Source organism: Struthio camelus, chromosome 1 (assembly GCF_040807025.1).
Source record: "Struthio camelus isolate bStrCam1 chromosome 1, bStrCam1.hap1, whole genome shotgun sequence".
NCBI lineage: Eukaryota > Metazoa > Chordata > Aves > Struthioniformes > Struthionidae > Struthio > Struthio camelus.
This window is the reverse complement of record NC_090942.1, coordinates 163,358,449-163,383,386: the sequence shown is the minus strand read 5'-3', so window position 1 is coordinate 163,383,386 and position 24,938 is coordinate 163,358,449. Positions and strand designations below refer to the sequence as shown.

General features: G+C 38.4%; 1 protein-coding gene across 5 annotated transcripts in view; it reads right to left on the bottom strand.

The window, feature by feature from the left end:
• Positions 1-19,894, bottom strand: part of NALCN (sodium leak channel, non-selective) — a 241,937-nt gene extending 222,043 nt beyond the window's left edge. For 2 of the 5 annotated variants that reach the window (XM_068927818.1, XM_068927834.1), the window contains exons 1-3: positions 19,821-19,894; positions 9,908-10,054; positions 7,391-7,573 (exon numbers count right to left, since the gene is read on the bottom strand). In XM_068927818.1, the coding sequence (XP_068783919.1) occupies positions 7,391-7,573; positions 9,908-10,015 (291 nt within the window). In that variant the 5' untranslated portion in view covers positions 10,016-10,054; positions 19,821-19,894. Of the gene's footprint in view, positions 1-7,097; positions 7,178-7,390; positions 7,574-9,907; positions 10,055-19,393; positions 19,483-19,820 lie in introns of those variants that run through there. The other 3 variants (XM_068927848.1, XM_068927826.1, XM_009680092.2) reach the window with 3 other exon arrangements.
• Between the last annotated feature and the right edge of the window lie 5,044 nt (positions 19,895-24,938).

Genomic DNA, 24,938 nt, shown 5'->3' with positions numbered 1-24,938 from the left:
CTCCCTAAACTAATGAGCAGACCTAGCTAACGCACATACAGTCACATTCATAAGTGACACGTGAGTGGGCCCATAAATGAAACTGCCGATTCTACAGCATTGCAAGCCTTGTCAGTGAGGTTATAAGTTTCTAATAAACTATTTTTGACTGCTACAATCATTACTTTACACATGGTGCTCTCAGAAGCAGGCCAGCCATGTTAGTAAATTATATAGTGGACATAAACTGCATGTAAATGGGAGCCCAATTCAAATCTTATCCAAGAAACAGTGAAGGAGATTGATCCCCTTTCACTGAAACAGATTTAACATTTTCTTGATGCAGATGACTATAGCAGAGCTCTTTATGACTAAGAAGCTTCGGACAAGAAAGAAATTAGAACCAAAGGTTCACTGAGCTATATTTACGTTTTGGGAAATAAAGTTCATGCAAATAAATTTAGGATAAATAGAAAGCGGTATTCTGAACTGAAGAGACCATGAAAATACCAATATCAAATTGAATTCAATAACTTACTTATACTATTGCACTAAATGTACTCCATTTTATATATCAGTATATGGTTTGGAATCCTGTGGCGACACTAAAATAAGCAGCAAAAATTGTTTTTATTTGTTAGAAGGCTGTAATTTCACACACAGATATGTAGAAGTTGATTATGGCTGCACACATGGTCTAATTTTTGGATTCTTTATACAAATATAAACCACCAGTAGCAGACAGTAAAATAAAGACCATTGCCAGCTACACACGGAAGTTCTAGTTTTATGATCCCAGTGAATCAAAGGTTAGTCACTTACCTAGAGTTCTCCTATGTCTGCAATTCTGCATATTCCACGTATTCTGGCAATCACTTCATTATATGTTTTCTGATAAACTCTAGGGAATATACTACTTTAATCAGAAAGAGTATTTCTGACCAAGTAAAAATGCTATTTAGAACACAACAAAGTGGTTGTCAAAGAAGTGAAAGTATTCTGCGAGAGGCTGGTTGACAGCAAAATGATCGCTGTTCACTATACTATCATAAAAGACATCCCTGACTTCTGCGGGATCACTGAGATTACCTTGTATTATTCAGCCACCCTGGCACTAGTGGAGTTCGTGTTTCCGGATACTATGATTCAGCCAGTATCTGGGGAGCAAGCATAGCTAAATATAGGTGTGGAAAACGTTTTGCTATGAAGATGATCTAATTTAATGTATTTCCATTTTATGTGAGAGAATCAAAGATAAAATTAAATTAGGTAATCTCTTGAAACACCCTTGAATGCTACACTGAACTGAATGAATGACAGATCTCGCAACATGCTAGCTAAGATTGGGAAACTTTTAAGTCTATGATAGTGATGGCTATTGTTTGTGCTACACTGACAAAAATAATTAAAAATAAAAGTTTCATTTCATTTAATTAAAACATTCCTATTCCTAAAATCCACAATAATCTGGTTGCATTAAATCCCATATAAAGACAACTTTCTGTCTTGGGCTTAATTCCTACCTTCTGTCATCACTGAAGCAGGGCTGTACTTCACATTTAATATTTCTAGGTTTGAGACAAAAAATTTAAAAAAGACCTAATGTACGATTTTTTTAGAGCCAATTTGTATGCCACAAATTAAGTATCTTCTGATATTTTTGGCATATATTCCTAACTTCCGGGATCTGTCAGTTGAGCGTGTCCTTGGCAGGAAACTGACAAAGAGAACTAAATCAGACCACAGAGAAGAATGCTAATCTTCAACTTTCTAAAATAAATAAATAAATAAATAAATAAATAAATAAATAAAGATAACTTACAGGAATTCAATTTAAAACATTTAGCTCTCTTCCAGTATGTATATGTTAAAATTAAAGAAATGAGTTCTCCATTTATGTGTGGACATGTATTTACTGTAGTAGGCATTAATTCCACAAATTATGTCAAGCAGTGGAGGATTTATACACAGTTTGGATATGCAGCACTTCTCCACATTCGAAGAATATGATTTCTAACATTATCAATATAATTAAAAATAATAAACAAAGTGGAATTAATGCGATTCTTTGCTGTACTTGGTTTTCTCCATACAGCCCAATATTTATACTCTTTTCCCTGGTATCCACCTGTTACCTGCTCCTTCAAAGCACAATCAGACTCTCCTGCCTGTAGTTTTACTGCCTATCCTGTATTTCAACACATTTCAATGAATTAACACCAGAAGGTACAGCATGGAAACAGCACTGGTTCAGAATGGATGAGAACAGAAATTCTTGCTTATCTGTATACACCCTAAAGCCCCCATGGGTAATACAAAGGTAAAAAGCTCATGTTCGTGCTCCTGTCTTCCTAAAATCCTGATGTTAAACTATATTAAGGAGAAGGGAAAGGGAAAAAAAATATATATATTTTGCTTGCAATGGAACAAAGTTAAAATAGAAAATTTATAGTATATTATAGATCTACACATTATATATACAGCATAAGGATGCAAATAAAAGATTCAGCCATTCCAAGTTAATTCTACTTCCTTTTTACTGCACAAACATGCATCTTATTCACATGCTAAAATACCAGCCCTGACTGCCTTAACATGAATACACAGATAAAGCAAAAAATGGACAAGGACATCTCTCAGCCTCCAAATTGTAATAACCAAGGTCTTTAGATGCCGGGATTGCAGTCAGCTACTCCTACACTAACAAAGACCTGAGGCCTGTCTATAGGAAGAAAACAAAAAATTAGCATAGCAAGACCTGCCTATAAGCAAGCTTAACTAATAATAGCCATATGATAACAGGAGAGTAGCATCATTCATTAACAAAACATACTGTAAAAATATCTTCCCAGTTTCGCTGTTGATTTAACTGCCAATATCTTTTCTAGGAAAAGATACAAAATTAAAACAACAAAGGTCCTCCAACTGTACTCGTTAAACACCAAAATAAGACCCTTAAGATACTTCTGTAAAGTATAGTTGTGTAGCTGCTTTAACTAAGTTGATACCTTTATTAAAACATAACTTCTTAATATATATATCTTCATCATCAAAAAAGAACCCATTAAAAAAACAAGCACTGTGTGGTAACTAGAAGTAAAAGTCAGACAAGATGAATGGGACTGTAGCTCTCAAGTAGAGTAGAAGCTGAAGGGATTGTGATATGCCTAAAAGAACTTCTTTCACCATTTTATGGAAACAGCCATGGTTTGTTCACAGTTCATTTTTTTAATGCATAGAAAGACTGTGATATTTAATACCGATTTTTTTACTCCTTTCAATGATTTTCTAAGAGATCATAGTTTTTAATTTCGAACACATGAAGTCTTTTTAAGATATGTCTGCAACACAATTTGCTAGACATTTGCTAACATGCTTCATAAGCTATTCTTACAGAAATACTGCTGTGGCTAAGTCACATTATCCATTAATTCATGTGCTACTCAGAGAACAGAATTTGCAATACAGTAAAATCATTAAAATGTGCAATTTATGGAGAAAGTTTGCAGAAAAAATATGGACACTTATCTAGGAAGGTAATTTTTTTAAAATAAACTTTCATATTAAACTGTTGCTTTATTAGATCAGGTCTTCATGACTGAAATATCAAAAAGTTTTAGCTCATAAAAACATAATAGGCTATACATAATTCAAAAAAGTAAACCACTCAGTTTCTTTTATAACTACCTGAACAACTTATTTGATGAAGCAATCAAAAGCTAATTTTTAATGTCATCAAACTATTCCATTAGAGGCCATTCATTAAAGTTATTCTCTGGTCACTGATATTATACATTTACTGACTTCATCTGTTTGAAACAGATTTGATTCTGAGCACATAGTATTTTGCAGGACTACTGTATCATTTCACAGTGAGCTCTAACATAGGCCATCATCCTTCAGTTTAGAACATAATTTAGAATGGAGAAATCAAAAATAGATGGTAAGAAACAAACTCACTTCACCTAATTATCTGTCAGATATAATGCTCCACAAATCATTAAAAATCTTACTAATGTTTGTACATACATTTTATACAATGTGGACAACAAACATTACGTAGACTGTCCTAGAATTCTGTACACAAAGAAAGACCTCCATCAGTACAAACAATAGCCTGTTATTTCATTTTGCAGAGACGAGTTTCAGGGGTGAAGACAGATATATTCTAAACATTACTTCAAAACTATGACAAACGATAATTGCCTAGAATACTAAAAACCATAACACGAGCACCATCTCACAGCGTCTTTCAGTGTTTTCTTCCCAGGTACTGCCTCTATACAGATTACAACCCACTAGACTGCGCATTTCTCCCCATTCCAATTCTTCTGGAAGAGTCAGTCTAGCATAACGCCTATTAGAAACAAATAGTGTATGACAGCAGTAATATGAAATATCAACATACCATTTTAAAAACAAAAGCATCTCAGACTCTGCAGTAGATATACACCACACTATCATCTTCTGGTTTCTTTAATACCTACATCTTATGCTCCTTGCCTAATCACATGTCAGTGCCTACTTTCTTTTTAGGGGGTGTATATCACTATGAGCAGCGTCTTTGTAATCTAAAAAGTCCTCTCACTGAATCAATTGTCTTGTCAAATGGAACAACCAACACTCACAAGGAGTAGGTAACCCAGGCTTTAAACAAATTTTACTAGCCCAGCACCAATTATTCAGAAAGAAATGCAGTAATGAAAGGCAAAATGTCACAGTAACTTTTCAGTTAACTTTCCTTCTGGGGTAATAAAGCATCTCGCATATGTATCAGTTTATTTTGTCACTTTATACAGGGACAACAGAAAGCTTTTACAGACAAAAGGCTAGAATTTTGAGAAACCGCTTTTACTTTCTATAAACCACTGGGAACCAGGGGAAGTAAATTTCTAACTTGTCCTCAGAAGGTGTTAATTAGATATGACTTAACATTTTCAAAAATCATCTTAGTTCGGTTATATTGTTATTAATTGGGACTTAGGTGGATGGTGCCTACCTTCTCCATAAATTAGCTTTCTCTCTGGATTAAATTTTTCATTAATCACGGTTCAAAAGTTTATTAGCATTTCAAACCCTTAGGCTTTTACAGAAATACTGATTTACGTATAAGTTTGGTTAAGACTTTAGGGAAAGTTCAGAACGAGCATATAACAATACATTCTTTGATCCAAAGTTCACTAAAAGTCTCCAAGGTGCTTAAACTACGACTACAGTTCATAAACAAAGTTCTTCATATAAAGATGCTACATATGTATGCAAACATCTTTAACATATGTTAACCAGCTTCCAAACAGTGCCCCGTTAGTACCCTGCCACCAAGACGGTGGGAGGGCTGGAGTACACGATGTATGAGGAGGTGGTGAGAGACATGGGTCTGTTCAGCCTCCTTATTGCTATCTACAACTACCTAAGAGAAGACGGAGTCGTACTCTCCTCAAAGAGTAGGAACAAAAATAGCAGGAAGAGAGGCAACGGACACAAGCTGGAACATGGGAAATTCCATTTAAACATTAGGAAAAAAGTTTTTTGCATGAGATTGGTGAAATACTGAACAGGTTGCCAGAAAGGCTGTGTAGACCCTCCATCCTTGGAGGAGTCTGACACTCGACAGGACAAGTCCCTGAGTAACCTGACCTAAGTGGACTTGCTTTGGGCACAGGGTTGGACTAGATTGCCTCTGGAGGTCCTTTCCAACTTAAATTATTCTATGATACCATGAATAGTGTTAGTGAAGCTAATTCATTTGAGTGTAACTACATTCATTGATATAGGACATTAAGTCGTAAGAAAAACCTCAGTTGTTGAAATAGTAATAAATGTAGCCATGTTCTCCTTAAACAAACTATTTTTTGCTATGCCTACTCTACTTTACTAAGTATTTATCCAATAAAGGAAGAGTAAAATGTTGGTGTGCAACCAAAATAACCCTTACTGTGATCTATACATGTGTAACGTGAATAAAGCAGTGGGAGAAACCCCAGTTGCTCACTCTGTGAGGACAGACTCTCTTCAGACACACTTCAAAGGTCAGTTCATTGCCACAAAAATACAAACATTACATTATCCAATGAAAGACATTAGAAAATGCAGCAACATATTATTCATAGCCCCTAGGTACTGACTGTGAATGAAGTTGATATTTCCATACACAAAGGCTGAGAAATCAAGCTTTGTACAAAAAGTCACACCATGTTGGCAGTCCCTCCCTCCCTCTGGCCTAATCTCCACATGTCCATTGTCCATTTCTCTGTAAGGCTGTACTGGCTGTAATAGTAACTTGTTCCTCCGCATCACTGTCCAAATGTGCATGCAGGCCACTAATTCCCCATTGACAATCCAGTGCCTCACCTTCACCTGCTTAATGGGCATTTCTGAATAAGAGAGTATAGGTAGTAGCCAGAAATACTACCTCGCAAAAGATTACTTTGGCCTTATGCAACACAAGAAGACTTTCACAGAATCTTCTTATTTCAGTAATTTTCCAAATATTAAATTAACAATACTTTAACCTTTGCTACTAATTATGCATTAGCTAGGATGACATAATAGTTTAGTCTGGCAGTGAACAAAAATGCTACCTGCAAAAGCACAAGTCAGAACCCACTGAACAGCTAAGCACAACCTCAGATGTCTCAAGAGTCATCAGACCTTTCAGCACTGAAGAAAAGGACATAACACATCGATTTTCTGTTCTGTGCAATAGTGACATAATTAAACTGTTAACAAGCTTTGCAGATGGATTTTCTATATATAAACTGAATTTGTTCATTTTTAATGAAGACTGGAAATAATCAGGAAAATAATGCCACAGAATGATGGCTACTGAAAAAAATTCTGCAGTTTTATGTTCTCCAATACCGTATCTACTGAAACAAGTATAATTAGTCCAGCAACAACACTAAACATTTGATAACAGAAGCATTTGCTTACCAACATGTATTATATTAAGAAAAAAATTCAGTAGAGCAAGATAACTTTCTCATTTTGCTCACAGTAAGACTTATGCTCTTATTTAAATTAAGCAACCCCGTAATGAAAATATCCAGTCTTGTGGAATGAAAATCAAAGTTCTAAATCCAAATATGGATCTCTAGACATTTACACAAGATTCTTACCTATATACATGTAGCTCATTTTGCTTTTCATTCTTCATAGTAACACAATGAGACTATCTATTTCTTAGTAGAAAATCATTATCATGCATGTTGGTATTACTTTTTTTTAATTAAATATGCATCAAATCTGCATCTTTTTCAATCTGCCCTTTCTCTTTATGTGCTATGGTGCAGTCTGCAAGCAAAAAAAATCATAACAAAAAGAGCTGAGAAGTTAAAAAAAATCAAATGCTATTAGCATACATTCAGATCCATTTTCTTAAGCACATGAAAAATATCTTTTAAATGCTTACCTTAACTATGCCACGGATATGCATTTTTGCTATCATCTCTGCAGTGTAAAGAAACATCAGGAGAGTATCGAGAGCAAATGTCACATACTGGAGAGGAGGATAATGCTCAAAGGTCTTTGGAGTGTTCATACAAACAGAAATAACACTGATGATGGCACAGATTCGTAGTAAAGAGTGCACCCACTGAAAAAAAAGACATTGTGATATTGATTTGATATTCAAAAACAGCTCAAATATTTAGCCTCCATAACTTGTACCAGGACTTTTTGTAAACACCTATAGCTGGGTTTTTCTTTTATATCATGATCCATATATTTAAAGTCTTCATCCAAAAATAAGCACTCCTGACATTATTAAAAATAAAAAATAAATTATTAGTTAATCCGGGAGGCTCTATTTCTATATTTTCGAAAATAATGATTAAGAGCCAGGAAAAGAGTTTGGATGCTATACTTTCTACTTTGTGGCCTTTGCAATCCAACTCATTTTCAAATGACAACTTGTCACATTCAATATTTATGTGCAGAGAATAAACAGAATTAGAGGATGTTATAATCACGTGACGATATTAAATGAAAATACCTGAAAATATTTTAGACTGCCTGATTTTTAGATCGGTTTACAATTCCAGAAATGAACTGAGAGACACGGGGATTAAAAACATCCTTGCATTTATGAAAAGAACCAGTATGGAAGAGGCCAAGTCACAGGAAGCTACTTCTTACCATCAGGATTCACTTTTGTTCCAAACAAGCACTGTTGCTATAAGAGAATGGTTCATTTCTATGACTATTTATGTCTCATTCTCACTGCACTCACTACTAATAAGGCTGATATTCAGTACCAGTCATGGCGGTGGGTCTTAGGTTCTAATGAAAAAGTAGAACATATCAGTACAAGCGTCTGGAGTTGGATTTTTTTCTTTTAAATCAAAACATTGCAGAAATTATCCTGAAGCCAGGCAAGTACAATGAATTAAGAATTGATAAGGTCATTGCTCTCAGAACAACAACAAGAAAAAAAAATACTCAAGCAAAAAATTCTTCAAACAAACTAAACTAAAAAGTTTGAACTAAAAAGTGTACTTATAACAACTTTTCATTTAGGGAAAAATTCTACTCTCATTTACACCAATTCACACCTTCTGATATCAAGAAGTTGTAAAAACACTTATCTAACTTCAGTTTACTAAACACTTGTCTAAGCGTAATGATATTTGACCTGGACTGAACAGCTCTAGTGTTCGTACACCCTGAGGACAAATTAATAATTTGAAAGTGCAAGGCACCAGATGAATGATCTTTTATGTCCCTTTAATCCTCACAGAGTAATCGCTTGTTTCAAATGAAAAAAATCAGCATAAAATAGTAAAGTGTGGCTGATATAAAAACTTGCTGTCTACCACATTAAAATGTCAATATTACACATGCTAAGCAATATACAACTAGTCCACCAACATGACAAGAAGCAAAATGATTCCATCTAAAAGTAGTGTACTGTGTACTGAGAAATATATGTAAATAATCTATCCCAACATATATTTCTGCAGTGACATTTTGAGCTTATTACAGCAGTCAATACAAATATTCCATTTAAAATTAGTTAATATGAATCATTAATATATGGGTATTGTCTTGTAAATGATTTAGGTGCTAAAACTCAGACGCAAAGCTGAGGGGGTTTGGCATCCATGCTACTAATGAGATGGCAGTTTCATTAACTGAACATAAGGCCAAAAGCATTTATTAATTGATTTCAGAAGACTGGACTTTCGCTTTTATAAAATAAACATTTCCACTCTATTTTAAGCAAAGCGTGAAAATGCCTTCTCTGCAAAAGTATGAATTCTTCAAAACACAGGAATCCTCGATGCACATTGACTGTTGAGTAAATAAATAACTGGCATATTTACATGGTAATGGCATTTTCTTAATACTGCACATTCTATTAGTAACTCTGTTCCCAATGAAACTTTCACTGATTTCAAGTTACAAGACACTTTTATACCAATCTACTGCTTAGGTCACACTGCAGGCCAAAGGACACCAGAAAAATGTGAGTTCTTCTGGAAAATAAGCATCTAAAATATACTTTTGTGTTCATAAAGGATGTAAGCGAGGAGATTCGAAAATCACAACCTTTAAATACTGACCACCACTTTAAGAACAAAACGCTACTTTTGACACCCTTTTCAAAAGATCCTTTTACAAACTTGGCTTGTAATTTCCATAAACACAACAGCAACCAGAGGCATTGAAAGCATGTGTGATTAGAAGAATAATCTATAGATGAGTTTTTTGGTAAACACTGCCTGACCATCATCATCATTTTGCAACAACCAAAAGAAATCTTTTCATTTAGTTTTGGACTTTTTGCAAAAATGAACTGGTAGATTAGCAACCACAGCTCAATAATTTTTTCTTACAAACTTATTTCAGAATCTTTCTTAGAAGTCATAGTTCAACAATAAAATTTACCTTTAATTTATAATTGGGAACTACTGCAAGAGGTACCTACTGGTTTGTTAATCCACAGAATATCTGCATTGTCTGACAAAGATTCATCGGGACCAAAATCTGTAACTGGCTGGGCTTCCACCCTTGAACTTTGTTTCCTTTTGAGCATCCTGAAGTTAACTTTTGTTATCTATAACGATGAAACCTCCTTGAGGAGAAAAAAAGGGAAGAGACATTAATTCACTAAACAAACCATTTTATAATGACCTTTTGAACAGTTTTGTAATTAACCTAAAACATTTTGCCTCTGTGCCAAGCTGTTTTTTTACTTACCGATTAACAGGATCTTGATTTCATTAAGAGACTGCCTATATAAATGACTAACATGACTCTCATAAGTTCACAAAAATGTACATAGAGGTATGTAACTTAAATAATTAAGAGAAACTTAGCAAAGCTGGCAGAAAATTTATACTAATATGCAAAGAAGGCTATTGCTGGAAACTTAAACCCAAAGTAATCTTGATGGATTTGACCTGGAGCCATTTAATTTAATGGTGACATTTCCATTTATGACACTACGCTAGGCTAAAGCCCAGTGAGCCAAAGGCAAATAGGAGATGTTAAGTAGCCAGCAGATGCTACTGTTCTTCACTGAAATCAGAAAATGAGCCTTTTTATTATATAAATCTATTATGAATATGTATTTTTCTAATACTCTTTATGTTAGCAATTACCTACCCAAGAGCCAGAGAGCTAGCTCCCTCCGGGGCTTATGCTGGGACATGGAAGCATTGAGAAAAGTATGCCCTTCCTACAAGGCTAGGCACAGTTTCCACGCTCCTGTTTGTGTGGCATACACTGAGCCTTTTAGCACCCCAGGGACACCAGAGAACAGCACAGAAGTGGCTGGATCTTACTACTGACTTTTGCACAGATACAGTGCATGGAGCTCGAAGTCTAAATAAATCCAAAGAGATGAACAAGCTGCACCCTTCCAAAGGGTGCAGAAGGGAGCACAGCATATGCACAAAACCCATACATTCATGAAATACAAAACAATTAGGTTTTGGAGATTTTTTTTTCCGGGAAAGCAAGGGGAAAGCAGAAAGCAAGTTCTTGGGGGTAAGCAACCCTTACTCAGGACCAAGTGTGTTTTGTAGGGGATGCTACAATTTTAAAAGGTTAGTCAAAAGTAATATAAAATAATTTCAATAAAAGCTACAAGTTAACCACCAAATATCACAAGGTATGTTGACACCTGCAGTGTGAATGCAAGAAACACTGTGCTTTAATCAGCTACTAGCAGTGTTTTAAAGACTATGGAAGTACCCATGTGTTTTCTCTCAACTGGCCTTTTCATCATACAGGCTGCTGCCTCACATCCAAACATTGCGTTTATACATTCTCTGCTGTCTCTTCTTTCACCCAGAACAGCAAATATAACCTGTTCATCTCCTTCGATCTGTCACTTACAGTCTATTCCTGCTCTCTCTATTCTCTATTTCAGAATCAAGAGGCCAGCTCCTGTCTCTGTAACCCCCTCGTTACATTTTCAGAAGACTCCTTTTGTGTTTTCTCCTATGGTGTGTCTCGCCACATGTAAGGCACTCCTTGTAAACCTCTGCAAAGTCTTCCCACTGTCCTCCTTCATATTTACCATTAAATTAAAGCTCCTGATCATGATTGCTGGAGGTATGTCTTTGGGACAACATGATGACTGTGTGATTAGCGTGCCCTTGTGTTTTCCTGCCTGCATGGACCTCTATGACATCTCTTGTCTAACATTTAAAATCCAAGTCTGGACCACTGGTCCGTGTCGGTATACAGCATAAAGTAACAGTGTCGAGGTCTGGAACTGGTGCTCCTAGCTGTAGGACCTGAAGTTATACAGTAACTGGCTTTTTTAATAAATAAGTGATATAGAAGCAAAAAAAAAGGGACAACTTCTGACACCTTTACTCATTTTGGATGGTCAATCACAGCAAGATACAACCTTAGTAAAAATGAAACTGATAATCTGTCACTAAAAATATGTAAATGTTTTTAAATGAACATTTTAAATACTGTAACAAATGAAGACTGCCATACAAACATGTCCATACAAGCTCTATGTTCTCTTAAGCCTCCTCCTTCACTTCATGCTCCCATTTCTTTCCTATAATCTTCACAACTTCCTTCTCTTTACTCCCTTTTTCCTGCTTTCTCCTATTTACTTCCAAGCCTAATGCATTGACATATGTCTGGACCAAAGCATAACTAAAAACTCTTGATCCCTCAGGGGATGTTGGTATACCTTTTGAGGTCATACAGCATCATATCACTCCTATAATAGCTACATTTAGCGCAGTGGTAAGAAGTTTGCCACAGACCTTGGAAGGGAAAAAAAAAGAAAAGGTACTTTGTAGAATGTTTCTTGCAAATATGTTCCTCCATAAACTGTTACTCAAAAGCTAATCAATGAATCAATAAAACAACAACAGTTTTATGTTTACCCTTTCACTGACTATGACAGTGGTCCTGGTAAACTCTTAATAAAATACTCATAAGTGAGTAGAGGATCAATAAGATAAGTACAATCAATAAGATAATTATGAGAAAAGGCTCAGGATATGAAACACTGATGAGCTACTATTGAAATTGTTTTTATAAATGATACTCTAAATAACAAGTTCTGTCTGTTTGGAGAATAACATAGATAATTACCAACTGGTTATAAAAGAGGCTCAGCTGTTTTTATGCTTTTTTTCCGTATTGCTTATTTATACAGTTGATGTGTAGAAGATTAGCCATATCCTCATAATGAAATTCCCATTTACCTTGTTATCCAGTGACACTTTCTTTCTACTTATGGAATTGATTTGGGCACACAAAATATCATGAACCTGAGATGTCAACGATAGCTTTAATTCACTGAGTCATAATCAATTATGGTGACAAAAGAGGTCAGAATTCCTATTTTTAAGAGGCGGAGATCAGAATTTCTGTTTTCATGCGGTAGCCCTGAATAAACAAATCAGCATGCACGTAAATCCAAGGCAAGAGAGGAAACATTTGCAGAATACAGCAGCCAGTATGTTTACCTCTCTACTTGAAATGAGCAGGAGTGCCTGCAAAATTGCAAAATAAAGACCGCAAGCCAAAAGCCTTCTAGAAATGGTCCTTACCAAGGCTGTTCAAAGTGTAGTAAGATTGCTCTCAAGCTTTTATGCAATTTTTTTGCTCTCACTACTTTTATTTTTCTGGGGAACACACAGGCTTTTACATCTGTTTGTGACCTTAGAACAACCTAAAGCCTGGGGCAGCCTCCAGACTCTCCTGCACGCAGGTGTGTAAAGAATTTAACTCCTGAACTACAAAATTTAACCCTTGAACTGCAACCCCTTTCACAGCTCTGTCTGTAAAGAGGATCCAGCTGCAAAGAAGCAGGGGAGGAAGGGTGGTGTGCACAAACTCCTTGCTGAACGTGACGTGCAGCGAGCACCACACCAAGCAGTACTCTCGGGGAGGCTGCAGCCCTCCCTACTCCGACTATGAATCCACCCCTGCAGCTCCCGCATTGACTCTAACAAGGCATCCTTAGGTCTTTGATCACAACCTGCTATTAACACGAGAGACTTACTACGTTCCCTTGAGAATACTTCTAGCTCCAGAATTTTTAGAAATATGGGATGTGGGGTAAAGACAGGTTGTGAGACAGCAAAACACCACGGAGTTTTTGGGCTATATCCACTTCAGATTTTTCTCCGTAATAGCAGTGAAAATCAACAGCACAGGTGTCACCCTTCTTACAGAAGAATGTAGTTTTTTTGCTTTTAAATCTTTTCTTTAGATTATTTTTAGAAGTAAAGACAAACTAACGGGGTAAAACAACACAGAAAATCATTCAGATACTGAGCCCCTTCAGATCCATTCAGTCAGCCTTTTGTCTCTGAACTTGCGGGTTTGCTCAAAAAAAATTAAGATCATAGCAAGACAATCACTACCCCATCCTAGAACTAAAATTCAAGACAATAAGCTAGATTTATCAGCATTACACTAGATCTGCAGCTTCTCCTGAAATGAAAGTATACCAGCACAACAGCTGGTAAACTTAAGACCCAGTGTGCACTGAGGGGGGAAAAAAAAACCCTATAAAGAACATCTAATCCTAGTCTGTGATATCCAAACTAACCACAAGACACTTTTGCTGATGGAAGTTTGCACTTCCTACAAAAATCAAAAGACAAAGTAAAAAAAAGCAGCTGATCCTACACAGCATCAAAACCGGAGAAATATGTCTTGTTCCTAAAGCAAGTTTGCTGTATATAGTGTATTCTCCACAAGCAATCTTTATCACAAACACAGAAAAACACACTTATAAAAGGCACTAGTAGAAAAAGAAGGCAGTTGAAAAATATCTTCACAGAAAAATAAATAGAAAAATAAAGCAGATAATCCTATCTGTCAAACTTTCTAAGTCTTAAGGAAAGAGTTTAAAGAACAAAGACAAATCCTATCAGCAAAGTCTGGCTTCCCGCACACTTCTGTCTCCCAGTCTATTGACTTTGTCATCTGAAATTGTGTGAGCACAGACTGAAGGTCCTCCCATGGCTGGGCACCTACAAGAACTCTCTTTAACATGAATTCTGAATGTCCAAAAACATGTCAACACCCATTCCAACTTTTCCAGAGCTGGGACATTTAAAGTGGCACATAAATCTGCAAGAGAATAATTATCTTTGAACTTCTACACATACGCAAAAGCTAAAATCTGCCAACAGGTCCAAAATTTGTAGTGCGTAACAGGAAGAGGACTTAAACACAAAAACACATAGTATGATGAAAAAAATATCAGTTTCATTTTACATTTAAAAAACCCACAGGCTGCCTTAAAAAAGAAATTGTTCTTAGCAATAGTATAGATTCTATGATTACAGAAAAAAGTAAGTTCTCTTTCTTTACAAAGCCTTCCTGCTGTTGAATCTCAATAGTCTTCTTCCTTTCCTTCCTATCCAATTGTCCCTGTCTCCCCACTGCCTGCCTCCATCCCAACGGTCTTCCATCCCTGCTTTTGGTACAATTACAAGTGCAAGTTATTTCAGGATTTCTTTTCATGTACCAGAATATTTGAAGTGAGAAAGCTGTATACATGATAGTATAGATATACTTAATTTTATAAAGGTAAAAAGGGAATTGCATGTGAAACAATTGCATGACACATGCCACTACGCATGTAATTACTAACTCATAACTAGCTTCAAGGAAAAATTCCTATCAGTCCTCTTTGTCTCTGTGAAGTGTTGTTGCTCCATCTGATTAAAAGTCCTAAAAGATCTCTTCATTATTTTCAACATAGCATACTGCTAATAGCTGACTGAACTGCCAGTGTTCATTAAAGCCAAACAGGATTCTTCATAAAGCAGATATATTGAAGGAAACATCCTAAAAATCAGTTACATTCACAATTTCTTATCATTTGGACACTGGTAGCAAAGAACAGCTGGTGATGTCTTGTGCTCATGAACCAGAGCCCAGGCCAAAAAAATCAGGTTGGGGTTCACACATCAAGGAAGGCTTACCTTTTTTAATGCAAAACCCCCTAGTCTGAAAATAGACAGGTGTATAGAATTAGCTCTTTGCTCCCTACATGACTCCTGTCTCTTGTCTTGTCAATGGCTAAGAGCTATGCTCACAGAATATTTATTTCTTAAATATAGGTTGTTCTTCTCAGACCTAGCCAGAACCTTTCAGATGTACTCAGCAGACAGAATCAAATATATAATTCCATACAGAAGCTGACCTCTTGTAAATACAATATACAGCCTCCCACTAGTACTACACGATGTCATGTCATGACTTCCTTTTACCATAAGCCTTCCAACATCTAAAAGACACAATTTTGAAGAACCTATGCATATCCACTATGTTGTGATACAGCCAGATGATGCACTTCATCGCTTCAGATAAAACTGGTTTGCATTTTGACCACATTTTTCCATTTAATAATAGCACTGTATAAAAGGAAAAAAAACTGAAGTTCTCTACAATCTCCAATACGCCTTCTTAGTATTAATTAATTGATGATTTTCAAATGAAGCTGTTAAATGCATTCCACCATACCATTTTACATACAAGGTAGAGAACAAGGTACTCCAAGCTTACTCCACCAGGAAAGGGCAGTTACGCTATTACACTACATCCCACCGTCCCACCTCCCCAAGTATCCAGAAAGGAGAGAGAAGTCTGAGAACAAAGCACCTCCTTCCCTCAACAACCAGGTTTTTACTTTTCAAAGCACAAGAGCGGTGTACACCCCGCTGCACAACTCTCTGACCCGTGGGTTGTTGGTATGAGGTAGGACCAGGGAGCTGGACAGTATCCCAAACCCCACAGTTTAAACATAGCCTAAGACTTTACTCGGTCATAATGGCTGGTAAATGCTACTATGTTAATGATGGCCACTGAAAGCCTAGGAGTTATATGTAATGAATAAATTGATGGCAATACATCCCCTTAATGAATATATATCATGGTTTAACAGCTAGATTACTTTGAATGCTCTTTTCAACTGCAGGCCACCTACCCTCCATTTGCTGCCCTAAGATTAGCCTACTGCGATGCCGTCGATACGAAAATCCTTCAGAGCCCATAGCTGACAAAGAAATGCAGCTATTCGCTTAATAAGAATCATGCTGGAAAAATATGACAGCAGTGTTCTGGGATTTCCTTTTGTGATCTGCTCATCTCCAGGTGGAAATTATGCTGTAGCTGATGATCTGTGAAGCTCTAAATGTCTAGGACCTGCCTCTTTGTGGGGTGCCTTCTCTACCCAGACCTTACAGCTGCAGCTAAGAATAGCTGAGGTACTCATCTAGATGCTTCCCTGTGAAAGCAAGGGGGCAGAGGTCATTCTTTGAGAGGATTCAGGGAGCAACCCATCCTCTCTCTAAAACAGTCTCCATTTGGTGACCTGCTAGGAGCACTGCAGGAGATACATTTTGCAGGATTTTTCAGAAAGGGTTGAGGGCACCCTTACCAGAATGACGAAGGGGTGGAAAGAAGCTTCTCTGTAGGCGGATGGCTGGCAGCATGCCTACTTCAACGATTATCTTAACGTTGCTGGGATTTTGTTGTACAACTAATTATGTGTTAGGGTGCCTAGAACCTTGCATACACATCTTTTCATTATTTAAATTGAAATACATTTAAAAATAAAATAAACAGTGATTATTTTCTTTTAACACTGTTACAATTTTTGCTAAAATAATTATTTAAAAAAATCTGAATATTCTAGACCATTTTCCCTTTCCAAATTCTTCTCTTTTCATCATTAGAGGAAATGCCAGAGAATTATTTAACACCTATATATTTTAAACCTGAAATCTTGAAAACAAAATTAGGGCTCTTCCTTGTTCTTATCTTTTCTTTAAAACAAACCAATTGACATGTAATACACAACCTCACCGCTGTAGGAGAGTTCCTAGAAGTTGCAACCACAGCCTTCGCTTTCTGCTACCATCTTTATAAACACAAGGACTGGATATTATGCCCTAGGAAAAAAAAGGCCAAATTTGAAAGCTTTCTTTTGGAGAAAAAAAATGAAGTGGCAAACTGAGATCAGAGTCCTACAATAATTCAGATTGGAAGGACTTCAGGAGATCTCTAGCCCTGCTCAAGCAGGGAGGGTCAGTTGTGAGGTCAACCCAGGTTATTGCAGTTTACCCAGACTGCTTCCGTCTGGTCTTGAAAACTCCAAGGAAGGACTGTCCACATTCTCTGGATATCCTGATACCCTGCTTGATTGTCCTCATGGGGAAAAAAGAAAGAAGGAAAGATGTAAAGATCAGAGAAAATATAAAAGGAAAAAGGGAGAGCAAAGAAAAAGAAATGTAACTAGGGGAACCCAGACAATTTGCAGCCATAGTCTGGAAATACTGTCTCCCAGAGAAAGACATTTATCAGTACTTACCCTGATACAGGAGACTTCAAACAAAATAAGAGAGGTTACGGAGGCAAAAAAAGGGAGTAGAGAAAAAGACTCAAATGGAAATAAGCATTGTGGGTCGAACCATATATTTATTTTAAGCTGATTTTGCTCTCTATCTCCAATAAGATTTCATGCTCAAAACCTGCAGGAAATCCAAGTCCTTTCCCAACCATTAAAGCACTACATTAGTAACACAGTAAAAATAAGTTTATTTTGTGAATGCAACACCTCTATTTACTCATAAACACATACAAAAATCTTGTTTTCAACTGCAAGAATTCCAAAATACAATGAGGGGAATTAAAAAACATCCCCTCTAGAAGCCAATAATACCTTCTACCTTATCATGAGATACTAATTTCTTAAAAGACTCTGTTATCCTACAAAATAAGAGACTCCTCTCCTCTTGCAGAGTTAGGAACCGTAGCCCATTACCCCCCAGAACAGAGCTTGATGATGATCATCACTTGTGGAGAAGGTTTAAGGTTTAAGGCCTGCAACCTATGTGGCTCAAAACCTTGGTTTGCATGAATGCCACATAGGTCTATATAAAGTAGTACTCACAGCACCCGTTATGTCCAAAATCTGGAGACAAATCAAAACAGAGTTTCTATGTGAGAAACTTTTCTTTCCAGAACGTGTACAGAGAAATGGGAACGAACTCTGATGGACCACATCTCTGACCAAAATGAAGCAAACAAAACAAAATGTCTTTGCGCCTACATTTCTAAAGCACATTCTTGTTGTGAAGGCTCAAAAATGTTGTTTTGAAAGACAATCTCTAGCCTAACCGGTTAAAGAGAAATTTCCTCAACTATTTCTAAAAGTTCCCAAAGGTGCATGTGTGAACTTGCAGAAAGTCTGAGTCTTCTATCAGCCTGAAAAACTGACTCAGACAAATATGATTTTTTTCTGCCTCCATTAAAGTTACTGAACTTCTCAATTTATGCAGCAAAAATTAGTTCATTGTCATTATTTTTTTTTTTGGTTTTGGTCACTTATGGAGCAGGTGGGATAGGGTCGCTGTAGAAGGAAATGGAAAGAGACAGGGACAACAAAAAGAAACAAGAAACTGAAGATGGGAAAGACACAAAAACAAACGACCCAAATAGCATTTAGTTAGTATTTTCTCACTGTGAATATTTTCTTTATGAGTGACTCAGAATGCAACAATGGGCAACTGAACAAACCATAGCCATCTTAAGAGCTACATTTGTACATAAAGGCCACCCGAAATCTCACTTCTTCCTAGAAACGCGTCTCTGACGTCCGTGGGAGCGCTAAAATAAAAACATGCGAGCAACAACAACAAAAAGTGAATTTATCTCTTGCCGCTTAATGAATTACGTTGAGACCCTTGAAACAGGACATTACGTTTTTGGGGGGGGGGGGGGGGGGATATAGGTAGGTTGATCTCGCCAGCTGCCCCACGTCCACCCAAAACCGAGGGCACCCGGCCGCCCGCAAACCCGGCGGCAGCGCCCCGGCCAGCCGGCTTCCCCCTGACACCCCGTGTCTCTCCCCACCATCCCACCTCACACCCCCAGCATTAGATCAGGGCCCACCCCCGAGGCTTACATCAACAAAATCATAACGGCGATGCCACCCGCGCCCGTGTGGAAGCTCAAACCTAGGGCTCCGGCCGATTTCAGCACCCGCGGGGTGGGGTAGGGCGGAGGGGGGCAGGTTTCGGTCTCGCAGGCCCGGCAGGCTGCCGGCAGCAGGCCGGAGCCAGGCGCCGCGGGCCCCGGCGCGGCCCGGCGGGCAGGTGCGGGCCCGGCCCAGCCGCAGAAACGCAGCCGGTGGCGGGAGCAGGCCCGGCCGAGGCGGGGGGGGGGGGGTGAGATGGGGGCGGCCCGGCCTGCCGCGGCGGAGGGCGCCCGCCCCCTCTGGCCGCGCCGCCGCTCACCGGTGGCCCCGCGGTCGGCGGGAGGGAGAGGAGGAGCCGCGGACCGTCACGGCGAGACCACGCACGCCGCCACCCGCTGCCGCCGCCGCGACCTACCGCCAGCATCCCCCGTCATGGCGCGGCCGGCAGCAGCTAGTCCCGGCCCCCTCTAGTTCACTGGCGCGGGGGTGTTAACGGGGTTTTGCGCGGCGGCCGCCCCCGGTCTCTCGGCAACGGCGGCACCGCGGGGTGGGGGGGGCGGAAACACACGCGTGGGGGGCGGGCGGCCGCCGCCGCCTGCCCGCGCCTGGGCCGGGGGCTGAGGAGAGCGGGCAGTGCCCCCCCCCCCCCCATCCAAACCTGTCAGGTGTAGCGTAAATACGGTTCAACCTTGTAAGAGATCGGAGGGTTGAGTAAAGAGAAGTTGGGTGCGTTTGTGTGTGTGTGTGTTTTAACGCCAGCACATTAAAAAAAAAAAAAATTCTCATATTTCTGTCTAAGCCGAGTCACCCAAAGCCTGCGCGTCGCAAAACGCGGGGCTGCCTTCCTCGCCCCAACCCCCCCCGGTCTTCCCTCTTCTTTAAAAAAACACCCTGCGTGGGGTTGGCTTTGCCACGGTTCATCGAGTCGCAAAGCAAGTGAGCGCTAGGTGACATGAGCGGGAGCCCAGGCTGCCTTATGCCGGGTAAAACCGAGCAGTCCCTGGGCAAGAAGAAACAGTGACCGTTCAAAGAGAAGAAAGCAAGCAGTATCTCACTGAAGCGTGGCTTTTTGCAGCAGTTTTTGTAGGTTTTTGTTTGGGTTTTTTTTTTTTTTTTTTGGTCACGACGGACTGCCGTCCTAGCACTTTGCTAGTTTTCTTGTTTCGGGGCCAAACCTCGTTTGTGCACCTCCAAGCCGTTTCAGTGTTAACGCACCTCTCCGCTAGCTGCAGCTCCGAACGTGTATTTTAATGATACCGTCAACTGGGTGGTCTTGTTAATTGGCAGAATTAGAAAAGCCAAATAAAGGCTTGATATTGAGCTCCACAGTAAAATGCATTCATAATATAATATGAAAATATCATCTGCTGTAAAGAGATACCAGATATAGTAAAGAAAAAAAAAACCTGGAAAACTGTTACTATAAACTAAGTCACCATATTCTGGTCTGTTTCTGTATTTTCTTGGGCGAAAAAGTAAGTTTCTTTAAATCATGCTTGGTCTTTGAATGAATATAGTTGATATGAAATAGTACAAACTCGTAGCCTTTTGGAGCTAGTAAAATTAGCAGAATTAAAGAGGTAATCCTGCAAACACAGTTGTTGCTATGATAGCATTAAAAATATGCAATCGGATTTAAACAGAAAGACCCTAAGCAAAAAAAAGAAAGCAGAAGGAAAACATATGGCGTAAATTGAATCAAGTTCCTTTAGATTATATCTATTTGACATTTACAACAAAAACTAGTAAGCCAGTCAGGGAGTAGGCCTCAGGATTATGGATCCAGTTCTGGCAACACTTACGTATGTACATTAACAGCATTAGCAATTCCAGTAAATGTAAGCGCCTAATTTTAGTGTTTGCTGCAGGACTGATGTCTTTGGTAGCTATCAGCCGGCTGATATCTCATGAGAAAAAATGAAAACAAATCAATTTAGCAATAAATGTGTTTACAAATAATACTCTATATTTTGTATTTTTCCTCCCCAATTATATTTTATTACTTGGAATACGTTGCTAGGCAGCATTACGCTATTGATGATAGCATCTCATACATAAAAAGTGCAAACAGTGAAACGTCACAGCTATATCTAAGCAAAAGCAATCTTAGCATTTGTCAGCAGATGTGATTTTGTGAAACAGCTTTTCTGTGGATCTCCTGGTGTCGGAAAAATAATAATTCATGGAACAGTTTAGGTTGGAAGGGAGGTCGCCTAGTCTAACCAAGCTCCTACTCATAGCAGGGCCTGCTGTGAGATCAGACCAGCTTGCTCACGGCCTCATCCGGCTGCATCTGCAAAACCACCAGAGACAGAGGCTGCATGACATCCTCTGAGCAACCTGTTCCAATGCTTGACTGTCCTCGTTGTAAATAACTTTTTCCTTACCACAAAAGGTACCTTCTCTTATCTGTTGTCTCTCCTCCCCCAGCCAGGTACCCCTGGGAAGAGTCTGGCTCTAGCTTCTTGACAGCCTCCCTGTAGGCCCTGGGGGGCTGCTGTGAGGTACCCCCAAAGCTGTCTCTGCCCCAAGTTGAACAAGCCCTGTTCCCCTAACCTCTCCTCACAGGGCAAGCGCTCTAGCCTTGACCGCCTTGCTGGCCTCAGCTGAACTAGCTCCAGCCTATTAATGTCTTTCTTATTTTTGGAGGGCCACGGTGGGGGACCAAACCAGATGCAGTGCTCCAGGTGCATTTTTAATGAGCGTCAAATACAAGGGGATTCATTTTGTTACATAAATATTGTTATAAAATACACGTTTCCTTACGTTCATATTTCTACTTTTAAGTGGCATCGTATGTGATAATGGACTGTTAAATTCTGCCCTCCTTGCCTACTCTTGAGCTTCTATCACCTGTAGGCTACTGAGAGAGCAACACTTTCAAGAGAGGGTTGCATTCTCTTTGATATCTGTCCTTTAGAACAGTTGGCATCAGATAGTGCTAATGTTGGATAAAGGGTTTACCCATTGATGCCTTAATGTATCTGCCTATGCATCAAGAAAAATGGTAGTGTCTTTAAAGAATTATGCAGACAGAGATGGTGTGTTGTTTGCAAGAAAAAGCCATTTCTTAATTCATCGTTTTGCCACAAACTTACTTTCATGCCTGTCACATGAAAAACAATTATGAACATTTTAGAACTTAAGTTGCATGTATCATGCGTGTGAGTATAAAGGGTAAAACTTGGAAGCTTATAAAACTGCTGAAATCATTTTGTGAAGAGTCTATCAGTCACTTAAACTCCATATTTAATAGTTAAGGCCAAAGTCTGGTTTATTCTAATTTAGAAAATTCCCACCGACTTAAAAAGCTAGCAGTAAACATACAGACAAGGACTGAATTCAGGCCTAAACTTAAGGTGTTACCTTATTGCAGGGTGAGAGAGATCAAAAGGAAAGATTTATCTTCGTAAAGGTTTACCTTTCGTCTGTCTAACAGAACAGATGAAGAACAGATAAAGGCATTTTCTTATTCATTCCTCAAACTTCAACACATGGTTGAAACTGGCCATAAGCAAACTTCCATTTAAAAGGAAATTTTCTAAAATTGGAGAAGGCTAGTACTGAGAATTCAAATGAGCTTTCCTTCAACCTTACTTATCGCTTTAATTTCAGTAATATGATCTGCAAACACAGTAAGATCTTTCTGAAAAAAGGTAATCAACACACCAATCTTTCCTATTTCTATTCGCTCCATAGCTCCTGGAGAGAAAATGGTGAATGCAAAACATCTGCATGGTCTTGCATGTTTTGTTGCAGACTTTGGATAGCCCTCAAGCCCTGGTGTTCTTGTGGATGCAGTTAACTCTAGCAATTATAAGGCTTAAAATTAGAGGCAACTGCTTTTAAGCTGTGCCAAGGCAGGCAAGTAAGGAACATCTAATTTTCCCCATTTTCAGCGAGAAAGAACAAGAAATAAGAAGGGAAAGCATTAATGCTGGGGACCAAAACTCTCCCACTGTATAAAATCCAGTTGCCACTCTCCCATCTATATAAATACATGTTTCCACAGCAATGTGTGCATTTTAATTATCGTACTGTGACTGAAAGTAGGTAAAGCTACATTAGAAACAAATTCTCGACTCGTATTTCTGCATTTATTTGAGCTTTATTTGTACCACTCTTGTCCTGACTTTCCCTAAGTACCTGTTTTGGATTTGAAGAGTAATGAAAACAAATTTTAAAAGCATCTCAAGAAGCTAAGCTTATTGGAAATCCTATTGCTGGAATCTGATTCACCATTTACAAAAGAACTTGCTGCTTGATCGGATTTCAGATATTCCATAATGAGTAAAAGAATTCATGAAATATTCATTTTGAAATGATGGTTGAGCTTTTAAAAAAGGTCATAAAATGTCATTTAGAAATTTAGAATTCAACTTCAGACCCAAAGGAAGACTCAGTCATTTAGGCATAGGATACAAATCCAAAACTGTTATATTTCTGCTTTGTTGCTCTCTGGCCACAGGGCACCTGAAGTCCTTAGTCATCTTAATAGCTGTTACCACAAAGTTCTCCAGTAATCTGAAGTTCTGCTCTGCACATGCTGAGAAGCATCACAGTCTTGTCAGGGCTCAGCATGATTAAAACCAGTCCAGAAACCAGGCATTCCTCCATCTCTCTACTCTATATGGCTCACTCTGATAGGCATTCTCATTTTGAAGTGTGGGACTGTAACGAAAATCATCATGGAGCAACATCAGACTAATGGCTGTCAAAGAAGATCAGTTAATATTCGTGACTAATTTTGATTGGGATGGATTGCAAAACTGTCATTCTGAAGTGTCAATAACTATTGTCAGCATTGACAGACTGAAATAAAGGACATGGAATATGATTTTCAGAGTTTCAAGCCTTGAACAGAGTCCTAAATCTACAACTAGTACCTATACATTTGGTTTGGTTTTGCAAAGTATTGAGTACTCTGAAGAGAGGCAATAATGGTCTTCCCCTCCCTTCTTTTTCTTTATTTCTCTCTCTCTGTTTTTGTTTTAATAACAAGCAGCAGGTCCCAGCGCAAAACAGAGCATTGGAACCATAGAAGAACAGTTGCTGTAGCCTGGAGAATCTGGTGTGCATATGTTCAACTCAAACATTAAACCTGAGTTATTGCTATTTTGTCTCTAAAAAGTCAGTAATACACATTTTTAAATTTACCATCCCTAGAAACAACACTTCAGTCATAAAGACAAGAATAGCCTTTCATTATTTGAAGTCTAGCATTACTGATCCTAGTAGTTAAGTTACAAAATATGAAAATCATTAGAATTCATTGTTTTAATGTATTTGCCACTGTCTTAGATTTTGTCAGGTTCCTAGCAGCAAGCAACACTGTCATTTTGAAAAGTAAGACAGAGTTTGATCGCAAGATGATGGTTGATGCTGAAAAATGACATGCCCGTTTACTTTCCTTGCTTGGCTTCTTCAACAACACTGTTAGCTTGGATTACATCAGACCTTGAATCACTTTCTGAAATAAGTGCTAAGTGGTTAAGAACATAATAGTATGTTTTTGTAAAACATACTATAATAG